At 42.0% G+C, this 27,337-nt stretch overlaps 1 protein-coding gene across 2 annotated transcripts in view; it reads right to left on the bottom strand.

The window, feature by feature from the left end:
• ADCY1 (adenylate cyclase 1) overlaps positions 1-27,337 on the bottom strand; it is a 252,378-nt gene that overhangs the window by 26,419 nt on the left and 198,622 nt on the right. For both annotated transcript variants that reach the window (XM_074945261.1, XM_074945260.1), the window contains exons 13-19: positions 24,336-24,592; positions 23,431-23,557; positions 12,829-12,945; positions 10,816-10,962; positions 10,295-10,393; positions 2,081-2,195; positions 25-149 (exon numbers count right to left, since the gene is read on the bottom strand). In XM_074945261.1, coding sequence (XP_074801362.1) covers positions 25-149; positions 2,081-2,195; positions 10,295-10,393; positions 10,816-10,962; positions 12,829-12,945; positions 23,431-23,557; positions 24,336-24,592 — 987 coding nt within the window. The remainder of the gene's footprint in view (positions 1-24; positions 150-2,080; positions 2,196-10,294; positions 10,394-10,815; positions 10,963-12,828; positions 12,946-23,430; positions 23,558-24,335; positions 24,593-27,337) is intronic.

Consider the following 27,337-nt stretch of genomic DNA (forward strand, 5'->3'; position numbering starts at 1 on the left):
AAAGAGTGATTGGAATGTACTCACCTGAATTTTACCCTGCACTCCAGTACTATCCATTCTGCTGGCAACATTCACAGTGTTGCCCCAGATATCATATTGTGGTCTTCTGGCCCCAATAACTCCTGCCACTACAGGACCAACATTAATACCTAAAATCAAAACAATGGTTTTTATTTCGTTGTTGCTGCTTCAAGTGCTGTGACATAGATCTAAGAGAAACAGTTGCTCTTTCCAGCTGTTTCGCCATAAATGACTTCAGTGTTTTTACCTGTCATAGTACACAATAGCATCCTCTTATATTAGAGCTTTTCAACACCCAGGATCCTGAAGAGTGTTAGAAATTGACCTATACAGGCACACAGAGCACACCTGAAATGTAACATTAATTTTACTCAAATTTAAAAAAAAACTGTTCTAAGCTCATGAGGGAAATTCTCAATTTCAATCTTCCGGCAGGGAGGAGGAGGAGGAGAGGAAGAGTCACTTCCGGCATAAAATGTGTCCAGCTGTTTAGTAGCACAGAGGAAGGCTCTACAGGTCATGGCAAGAGGTTATTGACCCTTGATTACTTCTTATGGGCTCTGTTGTGCTTTTTAAGAGACAGCCTCCTAAGCGGGAGTGCACCGACCCTGCACTGCCATTGGGCTGGGAAACATCAGGAGTTGGGGCAAGGGAAAGCAGGTCACATGAGAAATTCTGATACCAGCACCAGACTAGGGATATATTCTGCATGCAGAGACACACAGGCTTCTCTGGGAGCACTATCGGGGAGAAGCACTCAGAACTGGCACATACATTTCCTTTTTGGAGGCACAATATTAGCTCCCAGGCCATATGCTGATTTCACCAGTTAGTGTGGAATTGAGGACCAGCATGACCCTACCCCCCTTGCACAGTTGCTGGTTCTAATGGTCTTAGCCCCTGTGCCAAGACGAGAATTGTGGCTTCCCCATGAGAAGTTGCACAAGTTAAGTGGGGAGAAGGATCCTGGTGCTCTGCCTGCCCCTTGCACACTTGTGCATGGCCAGCCACACTGTGGTCTTCTAAGGACACTTTGGAGGAAGGCATTGTACCAGTGGTGGAGGAAAGCTTCCAGTTGCTGGATGATGGGGGAGTTCAGGACTGTAGCATGACTCGCCTCTCCTCACTATTGATATCATGGTCTATGACCACTTTCACCACTTGGCTGCTAGTTTATCTGCTCCACTTTGAGCCCACAACTGATCCGCTCCAGTTTGAGCGCACAACTCAACCAATGGGAAACAAAAGGGGATGAGGGTGGGGGAAGCATGTCAAATTAGAGGATTTCACTGAGATGAGAACAGCCTTGGAGTTACCGTTGGGGAAGGGCTGGAAGGAGAGATGGCACTGAAGCAACAAAGGCTGCAGAAGGGAACTGGCTTTCAGGGATGAGGATCACAGTGCAATCCTTCACGTGGAGGAGAGCATGTGTGTGTGGCACAAGAGGGCTAAAGGAGGGAGCAGGGGGGTTGATTTGTTGGAGGAAGCAGAAGCTGCAGCAACTAGGAGAGGAAATGAGCTAAATGCAAGAAACCTTTTGATAACATAAGAAAGGTCTCAAAGATTCCAAAGCATTGTACAATCTATATCTGCACACAAAACGTACACACACCAGTGAAGTACTGCCAGCTCTGGAGTGGAATGCTGCAGAAGTTTAACAATGCACAGCAATATTAGAGAACAGAGTATGACAGGGAATGAAAGCGAACCATATGCAATTGAAACTCTAAAAGAATTTTAGCTAAGCATCACATAACTAACCAAACTGGAATTGGTCCTGAACATAAGGACTAGCACCATTAATCTTGATGCCTTCATTCTCACCTTCTGCATGTGTAACTCCCCTTAAATTAATGGCACTTGTGCAAACATGCTGATGATAAAATGGCCATCGATCTAGACTCTTCCGGCTCCAAGTTTCACTCAAGAGCATGAATATGAGCAATTTTCATTCAAAGATATAGGCAATTCTCTACTACTGAACCTCTTCAGATAAAATGGGGAAGGCAGCCAACAGCAATGCTACATTTTATAGGCTAACTCTAGAAACATAACTTACCAACTCGGAGGACAAAGTCGTTGTAAGACTGATAGTTGATTTCATCAAGAACGTCAAACATCTCTATTGCAAAATCTGCCAGTGTACTCAAGTGGGAATAAATTGATTTTTTAGCCTAGATACAAAATAACATTTTACATTACATTTACACAGTAGTTTGAGCCAGATAAAACACTGCCATACCCCTTCATTCTCAACTGCATCTAAACTGTTTTGCTAAACATGAAATGGAACTTTCAATTGTGTTTCGAATGTTTGCATTATTTTCTCCAGTGCTGAATTGTTTTTGTTTCTCTTTTTGACTTCTGGGAGTCATGGGGACAAATCAGGAGATTCAGACACAGACACTCAATGGGAAAAAGGGATCACAACAACAAGTCAGATGTGGCCAAAGCCTAAGGTTATATGAAGCTCCTCCTTCTACATTACATTAATTGAAAATCTTTGTCTATTTATTATGGATTAGCATTGCAGCTCTGGCACATGACTTACCAAGAACTTACTACCATCTTAAACTTCAAGACAGAGCTGTTGTTACTTTTGACCATAATCTTTTCTGTCTGAAACTCAAATGCTCTGGATTCCTGCCTTCCTCAGGTGTTTTTGAGAGGAGAAATGGATGAGTAAACAACAGGAAAGCAAAATTACTATGGGAAAAACTGTTTCTGCTGCTGGGCAACAGCTATTTGTTCAGCGTTATAAGCATTGCTTTCTGTGGTAACTGATAACTATATGGGTTCTGAGGGCTTCATGCTGCTCCTGTTGACAACATTCCTGTTGACCTGAGTGGTGCAGGACTGGACTCAATCCTGTGAAGAATGGAGAAGACTTATCTCCCTTGCTTTCAGTGGGTGGTGAAGGCTGGTCGTACCCTTCAAGGTCTAGGTCCTTTGTAGAGATTAAATCTGAATTATGTCAAGATTAAATATGAATAGGTAGAACAGATTTTCAAAGTGAAAAACTTGGAACAACTTTAGAGGGTGGGAGAGACGGGGAGGGGCCAGTGCAGGGGGATGATTTTGGTGGGGTGGCAGGAAGGCTTGCACAGGAAGGCTTTGGTAGCTGGGATGGGATGAATCGTGGTAGGTGAGCAGGCAGCTCACTGGGTGGACTCATGATGGTGAGGATGTGACATGTCTAGCTGGGGGAAGTCCAGAGTGGTCCCCAGAGAGATGCGTTGTATTGCTGCTCTGTTGTCCAGCATTATTCTGATTGGGTGGCCCTTGATGTGTGGTGAGAACTATTAGTGAGCATAACAAACTGCTCTGAGCTTCAGTATGTTGACATGGAGGCTCACCTCCTGAGGGGTCCATTTGCCCTGTGCTGTCAGTTTCTGGAACTGCGTGCTCCAATCTATCAGAGAGCATCTGTGATGATAATCCTTGTGGGAGGAAGGGAAAGGGAACTCCCACAAACCCATTTTGTGGGTTCTTCCACCAATTTAGTGAAGTGAGGACTTTCTGAGCAACGGACACCTGCTTGGATAGACTGTGATTGTTGGGGCTGTAGATGGTTTTCAACCATGCTTGAAGACAGTGGTTTGTGAACACTGTTGAGTTGTGAAAACAAGGTTGGACATTGTGGCGAATCTGTCCTTGAGGAAGTACACTCTGGTAGACAGAGTCCAGTGTGGCCCTGATGAAATCTATACATTGTGTGGGTGTTAGAATAGGCTTTTCCACATTGAGGCAGAAGCCCAGAGAGTGAAACAGAGAAAGGGCCTTGCTGATTGCTGTCTGTGCTTCAATAAGTAAACAACCTTTCAGAGGCTCATCTTCCAGGTAGAGGAAGATGATTATGCCCATCTGGTGAAGATAAGCTGCTGTGGCTGACAGAACTTTGGTAAGAACCCTTTGGGCAATGGAAAGGCCTGAGGATAAGACACAATACTGGCAATGATCCCAGTCTACCACAACATGCAGGGATTGTTTCAGGGATGAATGACAACATGAAGATAGGTTTCAGAGTAGCAGCCGGGTTAGTCTGTATTCGCAAAAAGAAAAGGACTTGTGGCACCAAATTCGTTAGTCTCTAAGGTGCCACAAGTACTCCTAACATGACAATAAGCATCCTGAAGGTCAAGGGAAACAGACCAATCTCCCAGACCTAGGGAGGGAATTATCGTTGCTATGGTTACCATTCTGAACTGTTGGGAGTGGGCAAAAGTGTTTAAAATCCTCATGTCCAGAATTACCCTACACTTTTTTGGGGGGTGGCGGGGGGGAATGAGAAAGTACCAGGAAGAAAAACTTTTCCCAACCAAGTCTGGTGGAACAGATTCGATTATCCCAAGAGCTAGCAGGGATTATACCTTCTGCCTTAAGAGGTCTTTGTAAAATGCGTTCTTGAAGAGGGAGGGAGGAGGCATGGGGGGTGGTCGGGAGCTGAACTGGATGGAAAAGCCTGTAGAAATCACTCCTAGGATCCGTTTGTGACACTGGCAGACCAGCTGCCAGCTCACGCCAAGGTCCCTAGGCCCTGGAATACTGACAGATGGATAGCTGGAAACCAATCTGGCTCACCTGTGTGTTAGCAGCGTTAAAATAGATATTAGAGTTATAAGAATGTGGTTAGTGTTTAGACTTCATGAAATGCTTGTAGGATGCTAAATGTATTAATCTTACTTATATTACCTGTATTTCATGTTACAAGGTAATATTTAAGTGTTTGCTCTGCAACTATAAAAATGTTTGCTAAGGGCTTGGCTACACTTGCAAGTTACAGCGCATTAAAGCAGCCCCGGGTGCCCTAACTTCCAATGTGTCCACACTGGCAAGGCACGTAGAGGGCCCGGACTTGCAGCTGGAGCGCTCCTGGTAATCCACCTCCATGAGAAGCATAAAGCTTGCTGTGCCGCGGCATCAGTGTGAATGAGGTGTTGCATTACTGTGCTGTGACTGGCCTCTGGAAACGTCCCATAATCCCCTGAATTCAAGTGGCCACTCTTGTCATTGTTTTGCAATTGGCTACAGAAATGTGGATATGCCCTTTCAAAGCTTTGTTTCTGACAGCTGGCATGCTTATCTGCTCCGGGACAAAGCAAGCCATTAGTGTGGAATGCTGCTGTTATGAGTGTGGGTGTGTGGGGGTGAAGGGGGAGTCTGCTGCTGTTTGAACTTTCAAGACAGCATGCTGACATGCTCTGAGCCCCTCAAAAACCCACTCGCTCTCCTCCACATACACACAACACACTCCCCATCACACTCCCCCCTTCCCCCCAATTTGAAAAGCAAGTTGCAGCCACTTGCACACTGGGATAGTTACCACAATGCATTGCTCTTTGTGAAGTTGCAAGAGCTGCTAATGTAGCCACACCACTGTGCTTGCAGCTGACAGTGTAAACACATGGCACCGTTTTCCCTGCTGCGGTCTCCAAAGGCTGGTTTAACTCCCAGCGCTCTACATCTGCAAGTGTAGCCATGCCCTGAGACTGAAAACCCCACAGTCAGGAGACAAGCATTACCAAGTGTGAAATACTAATTTACCACAAGAGAAGTCATCTCCTCCCCAACAAAAGACGGCCTATAGGCACCAGACAAGCCATTGTGGAACATCAGTGGACAAAAGACTTTATTGTTTGCTTCCCCTATGCCCATGAAGAGGGTATATACACAAGCCCTTGACCCATCAGAGCTTGAATGCTGGGGGAAGGGAATAAAAATCCCCATTAAAGAGAAATTATCATCACTATGCTGCTTGGGATTTGGAGAAGGCAATATTTCTAAGCATAAGCAAGGGATTCCCAAGCTGCTTAGTTTGGGTTATCCCTAAAGGACATACAGAGCTTGCATATATAGCAGCTACTATCACCTTTTGAACCCTAAGACTAACTCATTTATATGTATATGTTTACCTGCTTTAACCTTGTAAATAGCCCTTATTTCTTTTCTTGGTTAATTAGTTAGTTTATTACAAGACTGTCTACAAGGTCTGTGTTTGGTGAGAGATCAGGGGTGCAATTGGCCTGGGGTGAGTGACTGGTCCTTTGGGACTTTGCGTAACCTGAATATTGTTGTAATTTTTGGTATAAGGGACCATTTATCACAAAGGTAAGCCTGTCTAGGTGTGCCTGGAGGGAACTGGAGTGCCCAAGGGAACTGTCTGTGACTGCCTGGTAAGGCTTTTATAGTGTTTGTGGAGTTCACACTTGGTACTTGGTTGATGAAATCTAATGACAGAACACCCAAACTATCTGGGGTTTGTGCCTTCTTCTTGACAGTCTGCCCAGAGCTTGGTTCCCATGTTTGTGAGCCTCTCCAGACTGCTTGACACCATCTCTCTGAGGTGATGAGCTCCCAGGAAGTTAAGAAATGGGAGAGAGGATCCTCATAAAGATGGGGGTGGAGGGGATAGGTACAACATAGGATCTGGGGTACAAAGTTTAGTGACCCTTAACCAATGGGTCAAAATGGGCATTTCAAGGCTGTTGCTGACTAAGAGGTTGCTGTAGAAGAGCCAACTTTCTTAGTAAATCTGGGTGATTTGGACCCTGTGATCTCAGAGAGTGCTCCATAGGCAGGAATTTAACTCTGACCTTCCTCCATTTTTTAGATCTGCTTTTAAATCCTAAGCAGATCTTATATTTGGAGGGGATGTGAGTCTCTCTGTTGAATGTCTGTTGCTGGTAGGGTTTGAGGCTTGGGGTCTTAGGCAGAACCCGAACTTGAGGAAAAAAATACAAAGTCCAAGATGGGCAAACAAGGACAGAGGCGGAAAACGCCGCTCAAAGCACAAACTCTGCTAAATAACAGAACAAATAAAGAAAAAGTAACTAAAGACTAAGAGAAAAGCTAAATAAAGTGAGGTATAGCCAGGCACATAGCTGGCTAACGGATACCGTGATGCTCTGTCTGAAGCTGCAGGCGGTTGAGAAGGAACTAGAGTGGCAGTGAGTCTGCCCCTCCCTATATTCCCACAGTATCAGGGCACAAGGGTGTCTAGAGCGCAGGCACGGATCTACAGGTGCTCCTGGTGAAAATCTCTGATTAAGAGTGAATGGGCACATGCACATCATTAAACATGGAGTGACCATAGGGACACTACTCAAAGAAGAACAAAAAGGATTGAGACATCAAGCTACTCGATCTATGGGTGCATCAGATAGTCAAATGTCTAACACCTCTCATTTAGAATTATCTGCACCCACAATTATGTGACCACAATCTATTTTAGGCACAAACCCAGAAGTGCAAAATTAAAGCTTGGGTCAGATTTTCTGTTGCAGTTGAGATCTACTTGGCACAGAGGAGATGGGTAAATGTCAGGGAGCCTGATTCTGTGCCTGGTTCCACCTTGGGCCCCGGGTAGGAGAGATTCCTAGAGGCTGCACTAATTTACATCAGCTGGCAATGATCCTTTAGGGACCATATACTAAATGGGGTTGCTCTGGCCGTGTTCCTTTCACATCTCTAGTACTAGGTGAAATGAGAGGAACAGGAGGGACATAAAAGTCTGGCTACACCTATGCCTGATGAGGACTGTTTCATACCAGGAAATCTCCAGAAGGTGATATACAGGGAGTTCCTACTCTCTTTGTATCATGTTGTACCACATGAACAACACAAAGGGAGCAGAGCAGAACTGAAAATCTATGTATTCTAAAATTGTCTAAAATTTTGGCCTTTGAGGTCTCTGTTTTCATGGCAAAATAATTAGGATATTTTTGTAAGAGAATTTCTATATGATTTTAACCATTGTGCCTGGCTATACCTCACTTTATTTAGCTTTTCTCTTAGTCTTTAGTTACTTTTTCTCTATTTGTTCTGTTATTTAGCAGAGTTTGTGCTTTGGGCAGTGTTTTCCACCTCTGTCCTTGTTTGCCCATCTTGGGCTTTGTATTTTTTTCCTCAAGTTCAGGTTCTGCCTAAGACCCCAGGCTTCAAATCTCTACTATAACATTTCAGTGAATATTTTCAGTACTGGACTAATTCAAATGACTCCTCTGCTAGCAAATATACAATACATGAGATAAACATATTTAGCTTTTGGAACATACACTGCTGGAGTTACCCAATAACACACTTGTTTTTGGGATTCTAGTTCAAAGAGCATTTATACCAGACATATTGGTATGCCGTTGCTTGTTTGCCTGAGATCACACTGATACAAAATTCAAGTGATCAATTTTTGCCTGTCTCAGGACCCCAATTAGAGTCAACAATTTTACCACACACAAGTATTTTAAAAATACATCTCTGTAGGTTTGGATTTACGTTCGTTTAACAGTAGCGCAGAAATGAAGAGAATTAGGAATGGCAAAAAAAGCATCAATCAGAGGCATCCTACAATCACACAATATTTATTATCTGGGATATATTCCAAACTGATCCCAATAGTTGATTCAGCTGTAGCCTTGTTTTTTATTTATTTAACGAGGTTAATTGTCTCCTTGAAAAGTTCATGGCTCATTCTAGCCCAGGGGTTCTCAAACTGGGGGTCAGGAACCCTCAGGGGGTTGTGAGATTATTACATGGGGGGGGGGGTCACGAGCTGTCAGCCTCTACCCCAAACCCCACTTTTCCTCCAGCATTTATAATGGTGTTAAATATATAAAAATGTGTTTTTAATTTATAAGGGGGGGTTGCACTCAGAGGCTTACTCTGTGAAAGGCGTCACCAGTACAAAAGTTTGAGAACCACTGTTCTAGCCCTTTTGCCCTCCAGTGCAGTGTTATTCTGCAATTCTATTTCAGCTCACTCAAGGGAGCCTCTGTGATTCATGGACATGGACATCAGATCAGGCATGGACAAATGAGGGGGTACATGCTAAAATGCATTGACCATGGCCTTTGATATAGAAGTCCAACTCCAGACTTGCTGTGATTATTCTGATTTATACTATGTTAGTGCCCAAACGAGCCCCCATTGTGCTAGCTTCTGTACAAACACTTGGAAAAGCGTGATCCCTGCCCCAAAAAGCTTACAGTGTAATTTAAAATAAGACAATACATAACAGGAGGAAAAAAGCGGAGAAAAAAACCAAAGTTTAACTATGGGGTTGGGGCTAGAGAAAGGATGAGGGGAAGGATGGAAATGGATGGGTTTTGGAGGAACCAGGATGGCAGTTCAATTGTCATACCTGAAAGAACGAGGAGTACTTGTGGCACCTTAGAGACTAACAAATTCATTTGAGCATAAGCTTTCATGGGATAAAGGCCACTTCATCAGATGCATGCCGTGGAAAATACAGTAGGAAGATATATATATATATATATATATATATATATATAAGGTTTTAGTTGGGGGCTTCAAAAACAGACTCCAACAGGAAACTGCAAACTGGACACCATTAAATTAGGCTTGAATAAAGACTGGGAGTGGATGAGTCATTACACAAACTAAAAACAATTTCCCCATGCTAATTTTCCCCTACTATTACTCACACCTTCTTGTCAACTGTTTGAAATGGGCCATTCTGATTATCACTACAAAAGTTTTTTTTCTCATGCTGATAATAGCCCACCTTAATTGATTACTTTCATTAGAGTTGGTATGGCAACCCCCATTTTTTCATGTTCTCTGTATATATATATATCTTCCCTACTGTATTTTCCACTGCATGCATCTGATGAAATGGGCTTTATCCCACGAAAGCTTATGCTCAAATGAATTTGTTAGTCTCTAAGCTGCCACAAGTACTCCTCGTTCTTTTTGCTGATACAAACTAACATGACTACTACTCTGAATCCAATCATACCTGAGTTACTCTCCCTGTTTCTGGGGTTTTGGCTGGAAATGTAGACCAATGTCTACATTTGGCCTCAGACTCGTTAACAAACAAATGATCCCTAAGTTATATTCTGGTGGAACTGTCACTGCAGGACTTCCTGCTTGTCTGTTGCACTTATGGGGCTGACACGAGTACAAAGTGGGTGTAAAACACTTCCATTCTGCTCAGGTTGCTTTCACACTTAATTTGCACTGGTGAAGATAACTACGGAGGGTGCGGGGAGCACAGAATCAAGCCCCAAGTCTTAACCATGTGGCTAATGCTCAGCACACCATGCTCACATTGTATCTCTAGAATCTTAAGTTACTGTTTGTTTTTCAGATGTAAAGAAGGTAAATTGTTGCAAAGAAATCAAACTGTTATCAGTTATATTTCTAGCCACATCTTTACGACTGACGGTGTTTAGTAGTTCAGTTGGAGACTGAATTAGCATCATTTGCACATGGAGTACACAAAGTCTTTCATTATGTTGTGTGACCAGCTTACCTTCGTTCCTGTAGTTGGTACAAGTCCTACCGCTGCCATATATGTACTGCCAATTGTCTTGATCTTTTCTATGTCCTTATAACATTCTTTGTCCAGAAGCTTTGTTTAAAACATAAAACTGTTAAACATTACATAATATTTTAGACAACAAACCATAGCTATCTGAAAATATGTGCATATTAAAATTGATAAACCACTTCAACCTTTATAGGCCCAGTCTTGTTCCCATTCAAGCCAGTGGCAATATTCGCAGTGACGTCTGTGGGAGCCACATCAGACATAAATGTTTTTAAGGGCATTTTGGGCCAGATTTTATAAGATATTTAAGCATGTAAAGAGGCAGATAGGTGCCTAATGGGATCTACAAAAGCACCTAAGCTCCTAACTCCTACTGAAATCAGATGTTTACAGAGTCAAATTATTAGATAGCCAAACTAAGAGGAATTTTCCACAAATAATCTTGAATTGGCAGAAGTCTGGTAGACTCAGTAAGATCAAATGACAGAGAGTTTAGACCTTACCTCATCAAAATCGGCAATAATTTCATTTAAGAGGCGTAAACACTCCACTCCCATGTTATTGCCATCCAGTTCAATGTAGAAATCGTTGAAATTTGGGATGGAAGCAAACATCACTCCCACTTGTGAATATGACTGGTAATAAAGGTCCTGCAATTTTTGAATTATATGGGTTTTTAAAATTAGAGACTGACATAAACAGGCAATATCATCCTTGTGATTTCTTGAGCTCAGATTTACTTTTGTTAAAGAGAAATTTCATAATGTTTACCAAGCTCTGTCCTACAAATGAAACAGGTCGTAGAATGTTGTGTTATTTCCTATGACATGTCCTGCCTCATTTTCCACCCACTCCCGTAGAGGGCCCGAGATGCAGCACAAACAGTGTAATTTTGCTGTGCAAAGTGGGATAGGATTTAGAGAGCTCCTAGAAGGTTCCATGCCTGAGAGATGGGAGCTTGAAACAGGGTGTGTGATGAAAGCAAAGAAAGACTGTGAAGGTTCACTGGCCATTCTTTCCTGTAAAAGAGGAGCAACTATGGCTGTGTGGGGCTACTGCCGCACTGAACATGCTGCAGCCGCTACAGAGTGGCTTTGCTACCACAGAGCAGGCTGAGGGAGGAAGGGACAGCTTCTTCTTGTTACAAGATATTACATATAGAGCCAAGTCCTTCACACAACACGCAGCCAGAGTATTGAGGCTGTGAGCTGGGGCAATATATAGGGTTGTATCTGTTTATTTGCTCCACCATCTTCTTACTGCGAGATATAAATACAGTCCACGCATGCATTGCATTCGTACAACAAATAATTATAAAGGCTCAATCATGCCTCTCCTGAGGCTTGGCCAGGCGGGGGATAGGCAGCAGAAGTATTGCTGAAGCACTGGTGCCTGTGGGCGAGCTGCTCCTTTCTCCATTTAGTCAATGTGAGCAGTATGAGCCCAGCGGTGCAGCTGTCTGGGATGGGGAAGGGCAGGGCCTTGGACTTACCCTCACACTGGGCCAGAACTAATGGCCAAGTGGGGTCCATTAGTTCTTCCGTAGCTCTAGCACCTTCCCCCACACCCACATGTCCCTACAGATGTGCAATGGAGGTGTGGGGGGTGGGTAAGGAACTCTCTGCACAATCCCTCCACCCCCTCCACGAAAGCTGCATCGGGGCAACCATAATGTAGTCCTAAACATTCTTATGGATTTCACATTTACTACCTAGCATAATGGGATGCTGACCTCAGACTGGGCCTTCAAGGTGCTACTGCAACACTAGCAACAACAGTAATAATTCATAGTGTCATTAGTTGGTCAAGTGGTCCATCCCCAGCATTACTACAGGATTTAATTACTCCCACACTCTTCCCTTAACAAATAGGTGCCTAGATATTATTATTATTATGAATAATTATTATTCTACTCTCAAGTATTCCCAATTACTGTGATTCCATGATATCCTGTAGCAGTTTGTTCCCTTGCCCAAGCTTTGAGACTAGTTTTCACCCTCAAACTTACTGTATCCTTCTAGGGTGTGTAGAATTCCTTATTTTGACTTTTAAATTTATGTCTTTGTAAATGAGGCACATTTCAAGAACCTGAGTGGCTCAACTGGAAGCGTCTAACATTTCACACTATATTCTATTCAGAACCAAACTGATCTCAGTGGAAGATTGTAATAAACTCTGATCTTTTGACTTGATTGAAAAAGAAATTGGTTATTTGCATGTTGGCACTCAACGCCATTGATGCTGAACGACACCTCATTCACCTGAATGGTATTATACTGAAGTCCTTCAGAAAAGGCGAATGCTACCGAGAAAGGGAAAATAACCCGGACCTGACATCTGACAATGGCTTTTACCAGAACTATTCACTTTAATGCGTACGAAATGTAAATGTGTCAAGCTTTGAAGAAAATATATAATTTCCCTGACCTGGCGGCCACACACAAATCATGCATATCATCACGTGCTTATTCCCCCCCACCGGGCCCCCCCCACCGGCCTCCCCCCACCGGCCTTACCATGTTCCGAGGGTTAGACATAAGAAAATGCTGTGCAACATGTGCTGGCAAGAGATTGAAGAGAATTCTTTTATTATCCAGCTTCACTCTCTCCATATCATCTCTCTCTTCTTCTGCCTAAGGGGGAGAGCGGGAAAAGCTCTTTAAAACGACCATTTTGTAATGAGCATAACATTAATTCAGATCCTCAAATTGCTTCGTCCAGCTCCAGGCTTTAAAAAACAGCTTGCACGGCAAAATGATACAGACCACCCTCTCTGACAGCTGCAAGATCTGTCTGCTTTTAACACACAGGGCAAAATCCGGAACTCCTTATTAGGGCAAACTCCCACTAAAGTCTGTGGGCCAATTTCTGCTCTTAGGTCTTGATCCAAAGTCCGCAGAAGTCTCCCCTTGACTTCAATGGGCTTTTGATCAAGCCCTTAGTTAGAGGTGTAACTCCACTGAAGGCAACTTGGTCCAATGGGAGTTCCTATGAACAAGGATTGAGTCAATACTTCAGGATTTGGCCCGCAAATCCTTCAATGCCTTTTTAAAATTTCAAGTATGCAGATGACAGTTTCCTAAGATATATTTGCATTCTTGTATGATTTCTACATTATACAGGAATTCTTTTTGCTTCTATAGTGACTTTATCACTTGCAAATGACAGAATTTCTCCAAATGCGGCTGCAGATCCCTACACATTCAGGCAACAGATTCTATCACAGAGGTGGGCAAACTACGGCCTGTGGGCCACATCCGGCCCGCAGGACCCTCCTGTCCGGCCCCTGAGCTCCTGGCCCAGGAGGCTAGCCCCCGGCCTCTCCACCGCTTTCCCCCTCCCCCGCAGCCTCAGCGCGCAGCGCCGCCGGCGCAATGCTCTGGACGTAGTTGCAGAGCCGCGGCCTGACCCAGTGCTCTGGGTGGCACGGCTGTAGTGCCACCAGCCACCGGTGCTCCTGGCAGCGCAGTAAGGGGGCAGTGAGTGGGGGGGTTGGATAGAGTGCAGGGGGGTAGGGGGTGGTGGTCAGGGGGCAGGGGTGTGGATGGGGTCGGGGCAGTCAGAGGGCAGAGAACAGGGGGGTTGGATGGGGCAGGGGTCCTGGGGGGGCGGCAGTCAGGAAGGAGAGGGGGGTTGGATGGGGTGGTGGGAGGCAGTCAGGGCAGGGGTTCCGGGGGTGGTCAGGGGACAGGGAGCAGGGGGTGGTGGATGGGGTAGGAGTCCCAGGGGGACCGTCAGGGGACAGAGGGGGTTGGATGGGGCAGGAGTCCTGGGGGAGCTGTCAGGGGGGTGGGGGGTCGGATAGGAGACCGGGGCCGGGCCACACCTTGCTGTTTCGGGAGACACAGCCTCCCCTAACTGGCCCTCCATACAATTTTGGAAACCCAATGTGGCCCCCCAGGCCAAAAAGTTTGCCTGCCCCTGTTCTATCATTTGCTATAGCAGGTGATAATGCTCAAAAGCACATTTTAAAACATTTGTACTGGCTAGGGTGACCAGATGTCCTGATTTTATAGGGACAGTCCCGATTTTGGGGTCTTTTTCTTATATAGGCTCCTATTATCCCCCACCCCCATCCCAATTTTTCACATTTGCTGTCTGGTCACCCTAGTACAGGCTAAGGAGCACGCGCACAAAAAGAGCTTGGATGTTGAAAGCTAATCTAACTCTAGGTGCCTAAAGTTAGATTCCTGGATCCATATTCAGGCATCCAAATAAAAGTGATTTGATCTGCAGAAGACAGAAGGAACTGTGGATTTTCAGCATTTTTGAAAATCAGACCACTTTTATTTAGGTGCCTAAACATGGACTTAGGAATCTGACTTTAAGCACCCTGGTTTGAAAATGTTAGCCTCTGCTCTGAGCAAAGTCTTTTCTCAAGACACAGTACCAATCAGATCTTTCATCCAAACGCTCCTAGTGAATCAGACAATTGCTGATCAGGAGAGTAAAATTCAGCCTACGGAAATCACAGCAAGTAGAATTTATTCTTTTCATTTCAACCCCCTGACCACGCTGTAACACACACTACATTTGTCATCAAGCAGAACATAATTCTTGTTTACCTATTTGCAAAGTCAGCAAAAAGATGGAGGGCCAAATTCTCAGGTATTATAAATCAATATATCTCAACTGAAGTCAATGGTGGATTTACACCATCTGAGAATCCAGCTTAAAATTTCCCAATGTCTTTTTTTATATGTAGACCTTGTCATACTACTGATATTGCAAAATCTGTTTGCTCTTCTGACAAAGACTATGCACATACTGACTAACATGGAGGGTTTCCTGGTACACATTTGCTTGGGAGAGAAATCAGCATGCTATCTCCCATATACATACAATCTTAGGATTAGAAAAAAAGTTTTCATGAAAACTCTCCCTTTTGAGGAGAAAGCATGTTTTGTTGTTTTTGATGAAAAGTTTAAATTTTCAGTGGAAACTCCCTGCATTTTTTTGATAATCTCTACACAACAGTCATTGTTCAATTATAGATAGCTTTGCTTAGCAGCCATTTTCTGCACAGTGTTCTTTGAACTTCTTGTCATTCTTTAAAGAGACACATAAAAAGAAACCTGAAAAAACCTGATTTCATCAAGTTGACCTCTTTGGGAACCATCACCCCCTTTGGAAATACGCATTCAGCTTCTGCTCTAATTTGGACTGCAAGAATTTATTATAATTTATTCTGGATCCCTTACTCAAGCTAAGCCCTCCAGTGACTTTGAATGCAATTTGCAGTCCAACCAAAGTCTCTGTTTTCCATCTGTGAAGTATTTTCTTGACACTTTTTAATGCTTAGCATTCACACTCTGTCTGCTTTCTCAGAACAGCCTCACCTCCTCCTATTTTAGAGATGCAAACACTGTGTTTCTTTATCATTATCTACAAGCATTTGAATGTGTGAATGATGACAATCTGCAGCCTTACTGGTGGAGTCTGAGTATTTTATAGTAAAAACAAGAAGCTTTCCTTGAACTGCAAACTGAAACTGAGTTGCGTACATCCTGGTTTGTGTTATACTCAACGCATGAAGCTAGGGTTCTGAGAACAGCAATGGGAGTTCTGTACTCCTGAATTCTTACTCTATCTGTGGGCCTTACCAAATGTTTCTATTCCTTCATTTTTAACTCCTGGGAGTGTTATGAGGATTAGTTAGTAACGGTCTGATTTTTGAGGTGTGGAGTACTTGCAGACCCTATTGAATGGTTGCCACTGAGAGCTCAGCATTTTTAAAAATCAGAGCACCTATTTAGGTGCCCTTGTAAGGATTTTGGGGCACAATTTTAGATGTCTATTTGTTAAGACCACCATTTTCAAAAATAGGAACCTATGAAATCTAGAGAAATTCTTGAAGGTCAGTATGGTAGTATTATGCAGGAGGTCAGACTAGGTGACCATAATGGTACTCTCTGGCCTTAAAAATCTGTAAAAGGATACTTGTTAGTTAGCTGAGTCTTTAGCAAAATTGAAGTGTGAATGATAAACAAGAAATACACATCAATAAACCAGAATACAAAAATGTATAAAGTTAGGTGTGAGGAATATCCTATGTAACCATCAGGTAAGCATTCTGTGGTGATGTGCACACCATGATGTAAGACAGATGTAATGTTATCTTTTGGGAGCACTTCCAGTTTTGGCCTTCTTTCTTGTTAGCATTTATTAGGATCAAGATACCTTTAAATGGTGAATATGCATAGTCATGTAGTCACCACACACAGTGAACCACAGGTGTTATCATATAACTGTGTATGAAGCAAAATACCCTCCAGATTAACATTATGGGGCAGAACAGAAGTTAAAATAATAGTATACCAAATTCTTCCAGTCATGTAACAGATGTGTGGAGACATATGGTCAAATCAGAGTAATCTAACAGTAGGGCTGGGTAAGTGGAGTAGAAAATTTGAAGCACTGCATGGCTATTAATGCTATTCAATCACTATCTGTTTGGCCATCTGAGGCAGGAGTGCATGGTTAGCATTCCTCTAACTCTGATTTGTCCAGTTTAAGGCCAAGCTTCCAACTCCTGGGAAAAATAATTGAGCAAGTACTAACCATCAAACTTCATCAAATGTGATATCAGCCAACACCCTGGAGGACTCACAATCAGGGTTCAGACCAGGGCACAGCTACATCAAAGACTGATTTTCAATCTATCAACCCCTATGACATTTGGCACAATGCAGATCACAAAGTCCTGGAGGGAAGCGCATGAGAGGGGGCACAAAGCATTCCCTATCCCAAGGATCCAGCTATGGAACAATCTTTCAGAGGTGATAAGGTGAATCCACAGCCTGACCATCTTTAGGAAATACTGCAACGCATTCCCCTGAGGAAGAGTTTCCAATATAAGGGACACTCACAATATGAAAACCCCCTACTATTCCAAAGCCCCTACCAATTCCACAACTCTACTCCCCTCCACAAAAACACCCAAACCATATCCTATGTAAAGCTTTGACCCAAAAAAGAACAGGTGCCAGAGACTCCATGAAGTCCACTAGGGACTTTACTATTGCTGTTGATTTTACATGGAAGGACTCAGATAGTAGGGTGATGACAACAGTATAAAACCCTAAGATAGATAGCAGAGCTTGGAGCATGCTGGTCATACACTCTTAGTTCTGCCTGTGTTGGGCCCAAGCAGAACGTAGTGTTTCAGCTCATGCACTCTCCTCTCCTCCCCACCAGATAGTGGGTGTGGGGAATAGAACCTCCCTCAAGTCTCAGGGGAAAGGGGCGTAAAGAATTTCACAGGTTGGGAAGGAAGACTAAAAATTCTGCTGCTGCTAGGCTCTGGAGATCCTTCCTCCCCATATCTCTCAAGGTAACACCCATGTTCATCTTCATGGAAGTCAGCAGGAAGGAGAGAGAAGATCTCCTTGTCTCAGTGGCAACTGCAGACTTCCTACCAAGCGCTAAGGAATGAAGATATCCCAGGTCTCAAAATGAGATGAGGAAAGACTTCCTTTGATTTTCATCAGCAGAGAGAACTCCAGTACTCCCCTCCTCAAGTGTCTGAGGTGAGGGGAGTGAGGCAGTCACTGTTTCCCTTATGGACCCCATTATCCTTCAGGGGGATGGACATGACTGCTATGACTCTAGCTCCCCTCCTCGGGCCTCCTGAAGAGGATAGCAAAGACTCCTGTTGCCCTCCCTCCATGTAGCTGAGATAAGACGATCTGGCTGGGCCCTGTCCCTGCCCAGACAGAGGCTGACAAAGAAGGGAAAATGGTGTGAGGGTTGCAGAAGGAGGAATAGACCCATACTCACAGGGGATGATATATACAGCCAGGGACTGAATATTATCCATATAGTTCAATGCCTGAATATTATCCAAACACTGGGCTGCGTGCCCCCTGTTTCTACTGGTTAATTCAGGATAGCTGACAGCATGCTGTTTATATAAGTAGTTGCTCCAAGAACAAAGCAGATTATTGAGAAAAAGCATGAGACAGGAACTCGTAGGAATAGCAACAAGAAAAGTGACTATCATATGGACCACAGCAGTTTGGTAGTTATCGCATTTAGTGGCATTTTGGTATCATTTTGGGAATTCAAAATTGCAATATTGTAAATCAGGACTTTTCCCCCTCTGATAAAAGTAAACAGTTCTCTGATGTCATGTTTTCTAATGTCAACATGATACCTGGGTAGACTTATAGCTTTGCATTACATAGTTGCATAACAGCCAGACCTACAAAAAGCTAAGGCAGAGACGGAATAAAGTCCCTTTATCAAGTAAACAATGTGTACAAGTACTGACAAATTCTCAAGCTCTGTGTTACAGAGATCATCTGAAATGTTCTATGCAATTAATTAATAGACAAGAAAGAATCTGCTTTGGTAAGGTACCTAACTAGGTAAAAATTATCACATGAAGTTTCACTATCTGATGATACAGCTAAAAATAAATTGGGCTACCACTGTTCCTTTACCAGTACATTCATATAACCTGAAGGGGGCACTAAAATCATAAGAAAGAGACAGTATATCAATAAGCAATTTTGTGAATATGGAATATACAGGGCCAGGTTTTCAGCGTTAGGTATGTAAAAAACTTTGAAATTCTGGCCTACAGACTGCAAAACTGCATTAGGACAGAGATTCTAGCTTAGAAAATTATTAATGGCTGACATGCTAGTATTCCCTAAATAATTCAACTAAAGAGACAATCATACAGTACGATTACCCTTATTTTCCTTCCCAGAAACACAGGTAATTGTCAGAGGTCGCCAAACAATTCACAATGAATCATTTATCTGGTAAGTTTAACCTCTTTTTCAGGTTCCTGATATTTTAATTAATTTGTTCATTATTTGTAACAGTTTGTTGAATCTGTATAAGCAAATTTTGTGATTGCACATACTGTTAAAGTACTCATGTGAGTATTTGCAATTCACACTTATGATTTGTCATATAAACACATAAGGGCTGTTTGAAAACTATATCAAAACTTTTTTTTGGATAAAAATGGCTTTTTGAGAAAATGGAAATTTTTGTTAGAACTTGTTGGTTTTTGGTTTACTTTAAAGTTTTTTTCAGAAACGAAAATACTTTGTTTTTTATCAGCTCCATGCTGACTAATCGCAAGTTTGAACAGAAAATACGTACACAAATATTTTAACTGTAGCAATCACAAAGTTTGTTCATACACATGATTTGACATATTATTTATTAATTATTATTATTATTATTATGGTATTATTTCTGTTCCTTGGTTACATAACCTTAAACTTTGTGAACTACCTTCACTTCTGCCCGACACAAATTTTGTTTATTTATTTAATTTTGGCCACAGGCCCAAAATTGGGTTTCCTCAAACAAAACTTCTTTTGGTGTCACAATTGGAGCTAAGAGATCTGAGACAGCCATTGTGTTAATGGGGTTAGAGAATTATCACATTACTCCTTCCTTAGCTCATGTTGTCAATTTTTACCTAGCGCTAATGATTACCTATGTTTATTGGGAATTACTGAAGAAGAATCTTACCATGTGATACTTTACTGAATTGTTTCTCTTAGGCCACACTAAAATGTTATTAAACAATATTCTCTTTCCTGTTTCTCAGTTGTTTCAGTAACACTCTTCTCCAAACGAAACTGGCTTAATTCATGTACATTTGCGGTAGCAGAAGTTTTAGGAGCAGTGGCTATTCAGCAGTTCTTGGCACATGTGGTCTATGCTGAGAATTCTTACATGTCTCAGACCGTGTTTCCTGGTTCTTTGTGCACACCCCTCACCCCAGTCTTTCACCAAACTCAACTGTCTGAAAGAAATTGGCGTTTCATGTGAGTTTTGCCTGCTTTAAGAGAGCAGAACTGAACCCTCAGTGAAGGAAAAAACCACAAGCTTTTCATTGGGGATCACATTTGTAAAGGTATTTAGGCACCTAAAGATGCAGATAGGTACCTAGTATAATTCTCAGACGTGCCTACACACCTGACTTTCCATGAGTGCTGAGTACCTAACGTCCGCTGCAGCCTAGACACCTCACTTCAACTTCCAATGGGAGTTAGGTGCCTGCGCACTTTCGAAAATCCCACGAGATGTCTGCCTGCATCTTTAAGAGCTTAAATACTTTTAAAAAAAAGAAAAAGAAAAAAAAAAAAAAGAAACCTGTCTCTGGGTCACCATTTTCTATCTTTAAGACTCAGGTATTTAACTGTCAGATAGGTGTGCTGCCTGTGGAATTTGCATGATATAATAGAGCTAGGTTGTGGTCAATTAGTAAACAAAGAAAAACTAGGACCAAATCCTTAGCACCTGTCACTCCCATCAAAGTCAATTAGAGCTGTGGGTACTCTACATCTTTCAGGATTTGGGCCAGACTTGTATTGCTGGATTTTCCATGTAGTATAAACCCCTATACATATTAATCAGTGGTAGATAGCCATCTTATAAGGTGACATATACAATCTCTGCCATACGCTGTATCACCTCTCAGAGTAACAGCCGTGTTAGTCTGTATCCACAAAAAGAACAGGAGTACTTGTGGCACCTTAGAGACTAACACATTTATTTGAGCATAAGCTACAGCCCACTTCATCGGATACATAGAATGGAACATATAGTAAGAAGATACATATTAGCCTCTTACTCCACCTTTTCATGTTCTCTGTATGTATATATATATCTTCTTTCTATATGTTCCATTCTATGCATCCGATGAAGTGGGCTGTAGCCCACGAAAGCTTATGCTCAAATAGATGTGTTAGTCTCTAAGGTGCCACAAGTACTCCTGTTCTTTTTGCTGTATCATCTGTTAACTCTATAAAGTTTAGGGGCAATGATGAAAATCAGGCCGAGATATTACAGAGATGGGCACTGTAGAAACGTCGAAGACACATACACTATCCAAACAAATAAACACTCTGTTTGAGTTCTGACCTAATATTATTCTGAATATTTAAAATCTACCCAGAATGCTAACAGCAAATATCTAAATTTTAAACCAGATTTCAGATAGTAGAAAGATTATAAGTAACTAATTGATTCATCTTTATATGCTTATTAACAGTGGTGCTGCTCTCTGGATGCCTCTGTGACGTTTAAAACATGATTTTATTAGGACTAGATTGCCATGCAGCACGGGGTAGGCAGGATGTGGTTTATAAATCATTGGGCAGTCAGTTGGAGCAGCATTAATTATTGGTACAAATGTAAATAAACAAAACATTGAACAAAAAGAAAATCCTTCACACTGCGATGTCACAAATGGGGCTTCTCATATGGGTAAGGTCCTATAGGATCAGCCTGATGGCGAGCTTGGAGAGAGCTAAGCAACGTGAAAGACAGTGTAAAGTATATTTTGCGTGTAGTGAATCTCCACTGGTGTAGAGTTTTGTCATTACACCCCACTTCATTTGTCATTATTTGTGATTTCTTTGCCCCTTTGAATGTAATAGGAGGCTACAGAATACACCACTTTGCAAAACACTTATAAGAAGATATCCAAATAAAAGTTTGAGGCACTACAGCCAGCGGAGTCAGCACCACCTCTGGGAGCAATGAGTCCCCATAGTGGCTCTGAGGCTGCCTGCCCAAGCTCAGGGGGTGATTCTAGAAGAATGGGGACCTGGCCAGGGTGCCGCTATCCCCAGCAAAGTTCAGCTTCTGGAATGGTCCCTGCGGACCTTGGGCTTCTGGGGATATGCCCCCAACATCAGGAAAGCACAGGAAACTCCAGTTCCTTTCATACATTTGAGTTTGTAAAATTATAAAAGTAAGGCCTTTTAAGTTTTAACGGTCACATTCCTTAGGGATGCACAATTCTCTTCTCCAAGCAGGGCATGAAAAACTGAGCTTTGTGCAGAGTTTTTAGCAGGGTTTTGAAGGATGGAATTCACCTCTGATTCTCAGGCAAGTTTTAGAGCTGCAAAGCATCCCTTCCACAGTTGCTACTCCACCTCCTGGCTGGAATACTGACTAGTGCTGTACAAAGCATTAAAGCCAGTGGATCAACATAGTTATGGATCAGAAGGTTCCTCCCACAAACCACCACTATGCACCAACCTCTATGGGGCAAATTGATACCCAGTTATTCCAGTTATATGCAGCTCATGTCCCATATGTTACAATTTTGTCCATACACATAAAACCAAATGCTGTAATAATTTATACCTGGTACAATCCCATTGCCACTGCATTCAATGGGGTATAGGTCAGCACAGAATTTGGTCGCCAGGATATACAGGAACATGGGAATTCTCATTCTGGATCAGACCCAATATCCACCTAGTCCAGTATTCTCTCTCTGACAGTAGTCATCACCAGATGCTTCAGAGGAAGGTGCAAGAACCCTGCAGTAAGCAGATGTGCAATATTCTGCTCCCACATCAGGGCTCATCCTGACCTTGTATAGAGATTGGCTTACACACAAGGTTTAATATCCCTTTCAATTTTTTTTGAAAAATTGTGGAAATTATAGGAATATTCTGGATATTTCCGTTTTCTATGTAAATGTCGAAACACTTTGAATCTTGCCAAGTTCTTGGTCTCAACAACTTCCTGTGGCAATAAATTCTGCAGTTTAATTAAACATTGTGTGAAAAAGTGTTTCCTTTTATTACTTTTGAATTTGCCACTTTTTATTGCAGAAAGACCGAGGAGTACTTGTGGCACCTTAGAGACTAACAAATTTATTTGAGCATAAGCTTTCGTGGGCTAAAGCTTCTGAAACCTGACACTTTTTATTGTAACTGAATGCTGCTCTGCCCCCGCCCCATTGTGTCATGAGACAAGGTGAGCAGAAGCTTTTGATCTACTTCTCTATGACAATTCTATAATGCTGTTTAGTTGATTACATTCCTTAATATGAAATTCGCAGTATAGATAAAGTTACTCTAATTTTGATGTATTATTGTAAGACATTAATGCCCACAAGATTCAGTTCTTGGAGGAAAAATATTGTGCAGTTGCATGTGGAAAGAAAATAAGGGACTCCTTTGCCGGTGAGCCACAACAAATATGGAGTTTTGTTTTGCCTAGTCAATGCATGACATACTAATGGTTTTGTTTTGCCTAGTCAATGCGTGACATATTAATAGACAGCATACAAAACAATTAGACATTTTGTGTGTGTGTTTTGGAAAGAAAAATAAGTGCCTTGCCTGCACAGCCCAGAGGTAGTCCAGACGTAACTTCAAATCCACCTGCCTGGAATGAAGCGCCAAAGCACAAGAAAACAGCAAAATGGCTAATATAGGTTCATAGCCACGCATATAAAAGGAGCCACCCCTTTAAAAAAAAAAGAAAGCATAAGTTAATACAGACCTTTTAAAGCAAAAACCTTGATCTAAATTCTCAAAAATGACGAGTGATTTGGGGTGCCACACTTGAAACACACTGAAAGGGTATGATTGTCAAAGTGCTGACTGTTCATCTTCTGAAAATCAGTATCCTTTAAATTTAGGCACACAGAAATGGAGGCACCCAAAGCCACTAGCCCCTTCTCAAAATGCAGGCTCTCTCATGCAGATACTGTCAGTGCACAGGCTGACACTGCTGTAAGTATGATCCCTGCACCATGCCCCAAAACAAAGTGTGCCCAACTTCTTCAGCGTCTTACCCAACAAGAGCATAAATGTAGATAACATGCATCATATAGTAATATGCACCATGTACATGTGTGTAGCTTTGTTTAACATTATTTTAGCATTTCAATTACACATAAGGGCTTCATTCACTGCTCTGTTAACACCATTTTTAAACCAGTGAGCGTGATTCCAATGAAATCAACTCTGTTACACCAATGTAAAACTGGAGTAACACAATGTGGAATCAGGCCATAGCTGTTAGTTCACAAAAGCAAATGTCCCACTCATGAATATTACCACAATAGCCAGATCCTGCAAGGTACTGGGAATTGAGCATCTTTTAGGAGATGCTGAGAGCCCTCAGTATCTGGTCCGAACACAGCACCGCAGTGTTTTAGGACAACAGTAGTAAAATGGAGTTGGCAATGTTTTGGACCATCCATAATGCTACTACTTTCCTTACTTTATAGTGTACTTACCCTACTGCTTTTCTGTATCCGCTGAGTTCCAGAACAACTATGTACAAAATAGTAACAAAAAGCAGGAGGATCATTTTTGGCAAGGAAGAGACACGTAGAAATATTGCCAAGGTAAGAGTCCCCACAACGCAGGAAAGGAAAGCATAATGGGCTGTATCACATGGAAGTTCATTCATTGTTTTATTCATTCCACCGGGAGAAATGATAACAATGGAACTGCTGGAATTTGTACTCCATACCCAAGGCATGCAGCCAACCTGGGGAAAACAGCAGGGTTTAAAATGAAACACTTCATCAGAAGTTCAGTAGCTCTTGGGCCTGGTTACAGCCCTCTTCCCTCAATCAGATTCTCAAGCCAGAAACAAATCTCATATTTCCCAACTCCTAGCCTTACCTCTTAACAACAAGACTATTCTTCCTCTCCTAGCACCTTTCAACCTCTACTTGAGGCAGGAATCACTCTCCCAGTCCACTAGATGGCAGCGAACGTGGAAAATTAGAGTTTGAACACAGTTTAAAAAAACCCTCTCCCTTTTCAGTGCTCAAGCAACAAAAGGACACAAGAAAATATCTATTTATTAAGATTTTAAGGTATTTTAATACCCATATAAAGTGGCGATCTTTGCTAGAATAGTTCTCACACACATCAGAGGAAGAAGCATGTTGATTATACACACACTTACTAAACTCTAACAATTAAAAAAAAATCAAGTCACAGACGTAAAACAATATTTAAATCTCTGATGGAAGAGAAGAGGTATATAATTATTCTCTTTCATCTAGGGAGCTAAACATGAATTATGTCAATAACCATAACAGATTCAAATAAGACAGATATGGATAAGCAGGAAACGCAGCGATCCACAGATAATTAAGGACAGGGATCCTATATCCCTTTTTTCTCTAGTCTAACCACCGTTAGTTTGGCACTCATCCTCCAGCTGGGAGGAAGGTTGATCAAATTCTTCCAAAGCTGATGTCAGTGACACATCCCAATTCCAGCAGCCTGGAAAGTGAAGAATCCCAAGTGCATGATCTAGTCCCAATCACATTTTTGTGATTATAATCACACATCAGCTTTTATCTTACACCATTGGAGAGGACGGGAGTTAACATTAAATGGGAGAGTGTGGTGGTAATGTGGGTTCAGGAGGACATCAGTGTTACTAGGCACCTACAGAAAGCTCTACCTGTACTCTCCTTCTATTCTGAAACCTATTATAGTCTTCTAAAAAAATATTAACCACCGATAATGAAATTTTATAGCGTGCCATAAAATCAGTGACCGTCTGAAAGGTGATGGAGCAGTACATTTTATAGGCAGTTACAATCATTTCAGAAGATGAGACTATGAGATAAACACTTCATAGCTAATATTGTGATACAAAATCAGAAAGAGGGAAACAAAAAATTAATTGAACACAATTTTGTTCAACAGCTTATTTAAAAATGTCACCTGCACTACAGAGCAGCCAACATTTTGAAACTTAGGAACGTACAAGAGCTTTGTAAATGATACACAACTCATCCAGGAAAACACCATCTGCTCTGTAACTACCAAGGGTGAAACCTCAACATCTATCTGATCGTGAACAACTCTAGAGGGTTTTTTGCAGGAACTTATTTTACTGACTAAACAGGACCCCATAACATTTGAAAGGTTACAAGGTATTGCTACACTAAAGTATAAAGCTACAGATGTGAGATGCAGCATGGTGTAGTGAAAGAAACAGAGGATTGGGAAAGTCAGGAACTCTTGAGTTTTAGCCCCCACTCTTCCATTTACTTGCTTTGTGGCCCTGGACATCATAATTTCTGTATCTCACTTTCCTCATGTGCAAAACAGGGGTAATATTTATTTTGCAGGGGACGGAGAAGTGAATCTTTTATTAAATACATTGAAGATTTAAGGTGGTGAGTAATAGCTGCTTCAGAAATGCTTACAGATACATACAAATACAAGTAGATATTCTTATATCAGGATGGAATTAAATTCCTGGCGGCACTTCTTGGAAAAAGCACTGTAATTTCTGCGAGAAAGTCTGTGTCACTTGCAATTTTTATTCTACTTTAGGGAGTAGCCAAATAGCAGGATGTGAAAGTAGTGATTTAGGTAATTCAAATACCTAATTTTCCTGCAGATATCTAAATATCTCTTGGGGAGGGAGGATGCCTGTGAGGAGTCGAATCTTTTTTTTAAGCCATAAAAGGTATCCATAATACTTGGCACTATACATCTTTAAATGCTTTATAAACAGTAGGTAATCAACCCTCAGAACACTTCTGTGAAGTGGACAGGTAGATATTACTATGTCAATTTCAGAGGTTAGGAAACTGAGCCACAGAGAAGTCATGTGACTTGCCCAAGGTCAGACATCAATTCAATGGAGGAGCCAGGAACAGAATTTACAAATACAGAGCTTCTAGCCTCTGCTGCACCACTCTGCTTCTCTAGCTTGGCTTTTAGTTCCAGATGCCATATTGTGACACACCACATTTAACTGACAGCATCAGCCATCTTGTAATATATTCAAAGCCTAATTATGTTAATGGGAAGACTCTCTTTGGCTTCAGTGGGATCTGGATCAGGCCCAGTGTTATTTCTCTTGCTTTTTATATATATTTGTGTCCACATTTTCAAACCTGGGATCCTAAATCCCCATTTAAGCACTTAATAAAAGTGGCCTGATTTTCAGAAGTGCTGAACACCTATAACTCTATACCAGAGCAATTACACAGGCCTAAGAGATAGATGGATATTATGACTAAGATATTTATATACCTCCTTTCATTACATAATACTGTCGTGATTTCAAGATCTGATCTCTCATGATCTATCAGGTATAGAAATAAATGTGTTATTCCATTTGAAAGTGTGGATTCCCTGACAAGTCACAAGATATCAGATGTTCATTTGGTCCCTGGTCCAATACTGAACATTTCAACCATAATTCTTCTGTAAAGTATGTGACATATGCAGAACATATGATGGTGTGGTTTGA

Source organism: Natator depressus, chromosome 2 (genome assembly GCF_965152275.1).
Source record: "Natator depressus isolate rNatDep1 chromosome 2, rNatDep2.hap1, whole genome shotgun sequence".
Taxonomy (NCBI): domain Eukaryota; kingdom Metazoa; phylum Chordata; order Testudines; family Cheloniidae; genus Natator; species Natator depressus.